At 36.3% G+C, this 7,513-nt stretch overlaps 1 protein-coding gene across 1 annotated transcript; it reads right to left on the bottom strand.

Moving 5' to 3' along the window:
* Positions 1-568: 568 nt before the first annotated feature.
* zgc:153372 (uncharacterized protein LOC767695 homolog) lies at positions 569-4,779 on the bottom strand. The gene is made up of 10 exons (XM_042739711.1): positions 4,477-4,779; positions 3,651-3,781; positions 3,417-3,567; positions 3,136-3,272; positions 2,976-3,045; positions 2,773-2,854; positions 2,024-2,155; positions 1,726-1,868; positions 1,519-1,641; positions 569-1,436 (listed from the first exon to the last, which is right to left on the bottom strand). The coding sequence occupies exons 1-10, from the start codon at positions 4,567-4,569 to the stop codon at positions 1,359-1,361; spliced, it is 1,140 nt and encodes a 379-aa protein (XP_042595645.1). The 5' UTR covers positions 4,570-4,779; the 3' UTR covers positions 569-1,358.
* Between the last annotated feature and the right edge of the window lie 2,734 nt (positions 4,780-7,513).

Genomic DNA, 7,513 nt, shown 5'->3' with positions numbered 1-7,513 from the left:
ACGCATGTATTTAAAGCTGGCTCTGTAATACAAGGTATGAAGAAAAAAGTATGATGAAATTCCTATTACTGGCAAAGCTTTGTCAAGAGACTTAAGGGAAAGTGACTGATCTGTCTACATCCTGCCATTAAAAATACCACATGATTTTTTTTAGGAATAAGGGAAATCAAAAAGTGAAGTAAATTCTATCCCTTCTGATAATAAGCATAAATGTCATGTTGCTTATAAATGACGTGCTTCTACTACTGGGCACTTTTTGATACTAAAAATAAACTTGCTTTAACTTTACTTTAAACATTTTTTAAATCGGTCCAACATTAAATGTCTATCCATCACAAGAACAAATTTTGTCATTTGTAATTTTTTCTAATCCACTGCATTTCAAATTATGTATTTTAAATAAACTTATGGTGGATATTACATTTTAAACATTAAAAATAAAATAAAACTTTGTATGCTATAAGGCTAAATTCAAAGGTAGTATTTTATTCACATTAAATACACAGGATTATATGTTCACACTTTTTTTGTGTAAAATTACAGCTTGAAATGATGCACAATAAAAATATTCTCTTACATGGATTTTATTCTACATATCATGTCTCATACAGTATGTCATCTCAAGAATGTACGTCACTGACACGGTTGTCTTCTTGGTAAACATGCATCAAAGAAATGACACCAGAGCAGTGATTGTTATTATATATCCAACAGCAAGGCCATAAAAAGAATAAAAGTTAAAATGATGAACAACTACCTTTCTGTAGCATTATGTGTGAAATTAACAAAATAAGCTTGGTACTAAATCAACCGAAACAAGAAGTCATCTAGAAAAATGCAAAAATCATTTGTGCTGCTGAGAGATGAATTTAACAGAGTAATGAGAGATTGTGTATCGATATCATTATCAGCACTGCCTTATTTCATACAGATTAGAAAACAAGTGCCAATACTTTGAGTTGGTTTACTATATAAGGGACAAAGAAATAGAGGCCAGTAACATTTGCTTTTAAAACATTTAACAACTAGAGAACAAAAAACAAGAAGTAGAAAAGAGAACTATGCTGGAATGAAGTCAAAATCTAAATCCATTGACAAAGATCTTGGTTAGTTTTGTCTTGAATAAAAACTTTGCACACTGTAATTAATATTTTAATAATTATTAATGTTGTTTACTGTTGAGGCTGCTGGCATTTTTAAAAGTCATTTTACAATTAACAAGACAAATAGCTTCCTCGAGTCTAAAAAGAAAACTTAAGAAATGATCACGTGGGCACTAAAGACATCCTATACTCTCCCATCACATCATCTCAAATGATCTGGACATCACATGATCCACCAGACTCGCCACATTTACCTTAGTGTCCGGTTTTCGAGCACTGTTTGACTGAGGAGCCCAGTTTATCCGCAAGAAGGAATGGGCTAAGGTGGCAATACTGGAAAAATAAAAGCTAAAGTGAAGAAAACCTTATATATCAAAAGAATAAATAAGATATGAACACGGCACATCACATTTACCTGTGGAGTACTGCTCTGGTTTGGATCTGGAGTGTCTAACATTGAAATATTGAAGTCCGTAGAGAAACGGGTGTTCTGGAGAATGGCAGCCATCTCTGCACCCACCTCCACTGGGACATTGGTCTGGAATAGAAATAACAGAATTGACCACCGAATAAGTCATATTAACATATTTAAAATTCATAAATAAATAAAAAATGAGTTTACCTTAAAGGAATGAGAGGCATCAAACTCAAAACATTCAGCACAGTCAGGCACGGTGCCTTTATAGGTCACAAGCGCTTTGGTCTTGATGGAGTTTTGAGGTAGTTTAAAGATCCGGTAAGTTCCAGATGCATATGTAACATCACCTATAGTGGCATATTGTGGGTCAAAGCACCACTAATTAAACTTTAACACATCTGCTTGCATCTGCTTAGTCACAGAAAAGCACAAAAGCACATGAAAACAAATGTGGTTCAGCAATAATGTTGTTACCATACACAAATCAGAGGGTAACAGTTACCAGTCTTTCTTTGAAGTTCTGGGTTGTGAACCACAATGTGACTGCCTGCAACCAGGTGGGGAGTGCTGAAGCCTATGTCCTTCATCAGAGTAATGAGATCGCGCCAGTAGAGGGTGCCGGCCATTCCTTCACCTGATAAGAACAAGCACTCACCTAAATCCACCAACTCTTAATTCAATTTTGCATTGATGATACCTATGTTATTGAGGGGTGCATTTCTGTTTGGAAACCATTGCTTTCTTTGTGTGAACCAGGGTTATTTTAATGAACTTAAAACATTAAAACAATCTGAAATAAAATGAACAATGACTGAAATAGAATAAAACATTTTTAAAAAATCATATTTTATTACAGCTATTTGCAAAAAAAAAAAAAAAAGTTTCACATTCTTATTTAGTTTAACTTGATGTACTAAAATAACTAAAATCTCTCAATTATTTTGACAATTAGACATTAAAAAAACAATCTACCAAATTACTAAAATAAAATAATAAAAAATGGAAAATAGAAAATAAAAATTTATTTATTTATTAATAAAAGTACTATATTTACTATAACTGTAATAAAAGTTCATCAGATATCTAATAGTATCTCAATTATACCAAATCAAGACTGGTGAAGCCAGCGAGAACAAATTTTGGCATAATTTTGTCTTTTTTCCCCAAGTCTTAACTCTAATAATCCCCATAAATGAATGTAGTGTAGCATGGTCTAAATTTCTAAAAATGCATTAAATGAAAAATGATTACCCCACAGAACTGGATCTTCTTTGAATGAGTCTGGAACTACTTTGCTTGCGTACATGTCACTATAGTACAACTCTCCACCCTCCTATGAGACCATTCACATATGAAACAGTGTTTGCAAAGTGCACAATTTTGTAAAACGTTTTCTTGCAAAAATACAATAGTGAGGGGAAATTATCAGTAGGTATGTGATGGAAATATCTCACCTTCAGAACTTTGTAAGCTTCACTTATCACAGTCCTCTTATCTGGGCACAGACATATCACACAATTTGACCTAGGGAAAATAATTGTCCTTTTTATTAAAAAAAAAAAAAAAATCAATTTTGCTCAGGCAGGTTATACTGTATTTTAAGGATGTGCTTACACAACTACATCCAAAGAGTTGTTCTGTATCCCTGGATCACTGAGCTTCTCCATGTATCCTTTCACAAACACAGTGTTTGGTTTTGAGTATCCAAACTTCTCTTGATGGTACTGGACATATTTTTGCGAGGCAACTATCTAATTTTAGAGCAAACACAAAGTTAATGGTTGCACTTCCTTAACACTTATTCATATGATTATATAAGATCATTTAACATTTTTCAGATCTTTTGTTCTTTAACTTTCACAAAATATGTTAAAATCAATCTGTGAAGTACCTACCATCTCATCAGTCATATCCAGCCCAATGACTTGACCTCTCTCCCCCACCAGTTTGCTGAGGACGTAGCAGTCTCTGCCTGATCCACTGCCCAGATCAAGAACTGTACATCCTTCCAGCTTCTCTGGAATCACCAGCCCACAGCCAAAATACCTGCAGATTACATCATTTCATTCACTACTAACATAAATCAGACAAATCTGAAGTTATGAGACATAATCTCAATAAAGCTGTACCTCTTGCAAACATCTGGGTGGACTTGTTTCAGGGCCTCACATGCGCTCTTGCGCAGAGGTCTGGAGGGCATGGAACACGCAGCATTGGTCTGTAAGTCATCTGAAGTCTCCAGCCGAGAGCCATAATAATTCTGTAAGAATTAAAGAATGAGCTTTGCAAAGAAATATTGTGGTTGTCTAAAAGAAATGCTAAAGCCCAATTATATTAAAAGCTTAAGCATAAATGTGACCAAGGTAGAAAACTTCAATAAGGGACATTACAAGCTTGCAGTGTACACTTAGGGATGACGTTCTTGCCAGTTGACACATTTAAATACATGTAAATTATATGACTAATATATGAAATAATGAATAATATTTATAAATATGCAAATATATTCCTCTAATCCGAGGGGGAAACTACAGAAACCAAAATTGCAACAAGAATGAAACCGCAATTACATAAACTAAAAAGTCTACGACGTTAATCCATATCAAGTGATCCAATGGAGGTTGCTTGACCTCTTGTCATTTTCATAATTAAATAATAAAATATCACATGTATCTATAGTATTTAAAGAGGAACATTACTGAGACATCTCGATAAAGTGGTATCAAACATTTCTGGTCATGTGACTGCATGTAAAAATGTTCACATGAAATCAAAACAATCAGACTTTCAGTTATATAGTGCACAACTCTGCATGTAAATACATCAACAACTCTTATTAGACCCCTCAAACGCAAAAGTACATTCTGATCACAGTTGAAAACGGTGGGATTAAATGGAATGTATCGTCGTTGAACGTAAACATGGTGACAATGCGCGTTGTGTTTGACCGCTTACCTTCACGTTTTCATGAACAGCAGAAGACATGCTAAGGGTTTGTACTTTACGCCGAACAGCCAGAGTACGTAGAAATGTAGTAGCGTAGTTCATAAATGCGAACCGAACTGAATATAGCTGTAGTTTTGTGAACGCCTTCGAGTTTGTGCTGTTGGGGATATATATGGCCTTAAATTTAACGTATTAGAGTGTATTGCACAGACTAATACTTTTATATATATCCAACTTCAGGGGTAAAGTCCTTACTACAAACCCTTTCCTGCAGAAATAAACAATCAACGTGAAAGTACACTACTAACCACTGGAGGGCGCAACGCGTCCGTATTTTCATAGCACACCTTTCTGCAATGACCACGTCTTATGCCTCTCCATAATAACTAGTTATGTTTAATAACCAATGGGCAGAAGTATTCAACATTCTGTCTATTCGCTGATTTCTTAAATTATCTTCCAGACCAGTTATGGGATCATTTACCTTTAGAGTAAGACTGGGAATTGGATAAGTCAATGATGCTTATATAATGTCCAGGAAAACATCTGTAATTCTTAAGTGTGTATCTAGAGTAAAGTATGGAGGGGGTTAGTAGTAGCTGGTCTTGGCAGAGTGAAGAAACAGTGGTGTGAAGAAGAGGCCTGACATGCTGTGATGAATACAGACATTGTTGCTCTCCCGTGTGTGTGCATGGAACTGGAAAACTCTTCCCACAGTGTCCTGCTTGACATTAAGCAGAATCAGTCAGCTGTGACCTTACTCTGCCCTCAGAGTCCTGAGTCTTTTACCAAACAACAGCCTGTACTTTGATTAAAGGGTGGTCCAAGTATGTCTGGTTTCACCCCGTTGTAAGCAAATATCTGTGGGACGAGTCTGAAAGGCCTTTGTTGTCAAAGATGAGACATTTTCTGTCAGAGAGAAGAGTTTGCTAGTTTGGGTTTTCATAGTATTTTGACCTTTAAAAAGCAATAATTACAATAATTAATGTTAAATGAATTGTACACTACTAGCATTCATGCACATATATGGCATCCGATTTGATTACTAAGTTAACCTGGCTGTTCAAAGCTCTGTTTTTTAATCCGTGACCCTTTGTACTGTATTCTAAGTCCATGGCCACTGTACCGCAGACTGAGACATCAAAGCTCTGTGCGGCATTTCCACCCCCCACTGTGTCCGCTGACAAACGAATAGTTGTCAAGCTCCAAAACTTGACCTCGGTCTTGGTCCCAGACTTATTTGTTTAATTTTTGTTCCTTTTTTTTTTTTTTTTTTTTTTGTAGTCAAGGCAAGCAAGAGGTTATTGTCAGTTCAAGCCTGACAAACATCTAAACTGGGAAGGGTTCGCTGCCAGACTAAAGGTTATGAGAAGTTGAAGGGAAGGGTAATCTTTGGAAGATCAAATAAAGTGGAAGTCTGAGGAGGGGAATGTGTACAGTGTCACACAGTCGGCCTTCTCCTCAGCAAACAAAACCCCACTGTTCCCCTTTCTGTCTTACGCACATGTACACGTACAATCACCGAGGTCTTTTTTTAACCTCTGCTGCCCTTTTGAACCCCTCAGACCGTTAAAGCAAGCTATTGCAACACATTCAAGGTTAGTTATTCCCCTTTCACCACAAGAACAATGTATACCAGGATAGCATCAGATCCTGCTGTGTTGACTCACTGTGGAGGCTCAGAAGGATTATACAATGTGGTGTCCATAAAAATAAACAGAAAAACCTTTAGACCTTTAGATCAGAGAGAGACATCAATATAGAAGCGAGGCACTGTCTCCTCAAAATATTGGATGAGAAAAAAAAACACTCATAGAAAAAATAAATCAATGCCAATATAACAAAATACAGTATATCATTAAATAGTGTAAACCACTCGTTTTTCTAAAGAAACATTGTACAACAGTAACACCAGCAGGTAAAGTTACAGCAGGAGTCCCTCACCTCCCTTGAGCCCATTGACTTTTAACAGACCCCCTAAAAAGCATGGGAAAGTCACGTGAGAGGAGGCAATGCCTCTATGCCTCTTCACAAACAAAATGTATTGTTAAAATTGTTACTGCCTTGAGTTATAATTTTGGAGTAGATGTAAAATACTTTAACCAAGAAAATGCGTCTGTGACATATATTTACATTTGATTAAAAACTTTAAAGACTTTGACTCCTCATTTTAGAACACCACGGCACACCACTGTTAGATTCATCCCTGGTCTCTTTCTCCTAGTAGAAATCTGGCATATCTAATTTGAGATATATTTAAAAATATATTCATGTCATTTTCATAGGCATAACTGGGTCACATGAAATCTCTTTTATGGCTTTTCTGTTTGATCAAACATGGAATATGCATGATCTCCGTCTCTTACACACACACTTTTCCTTGTTATGAATTACAAAATAAGCCACATAATAAAAGAAAATCAGCAAGGACATGATATATATTTCATTGCTAAATTCGTAGTAAAGATGGAACCGCCTCTAGATGCATACATGCATTCTGTAAAGTCCTTTGCTTAAGGTTACAAGGCCTGTTTAAGTGAAGACGTCAGTGATAGGAGCGCACGCATGGGCTGTAAGGGAGCCAAGAAGCCATATTACATATGAGGAGTTCAGAGATCCATTAATCACAGGTATGATTTAGAATTTCCCGCCTAAGCACAAAGGGACATTAACTATCATCAACCAAGCACAGCATACTTTTTATGTATTGTTCCACATCAGCGGATTCATGCCAACTGTGCAACTTTCTTTGATCCATCAAAAATGCACGCAAGCTCTTGTCCAATTACGAGGGAGAGGATCTGTAAAAGAAACTCAGCAGGAATGTGAAGAGTGTCCTCCACTTAATCAGTGGCACCGCTGCTTTACCGACCCTCCCGACAGCACTTTCCAGTTGTTCAGAGGTTTATCATCCCTTCCTTTACAAGCAAAATGATGCCATTTATTATGCTTTTTAACATTCAAAGCACTGTAGACGATGATTTCATCTGTTAGCTTACCCTGAAACTCCAAAAGCATTTTTGATTCACACTCATGTACAACTCAA

This window comes from Cyprinus carpio, chromosome B15 (assembly GCF_018340385.1).
Source record: "Cyprinus carpio isolate SPL01 chromosome B15, ASM1834038v1, whole genome shotgun sequence".
Lineage (NCBI taxonomy): Eukaryota > Metazoa > Chordata > Actinopteri > Cypriniformes > Cyprinidae > Cyprinus > Cyprinus carpio.
This window is presented reverse-complemented; position numbering and strand designations above follow the sequence as displayed.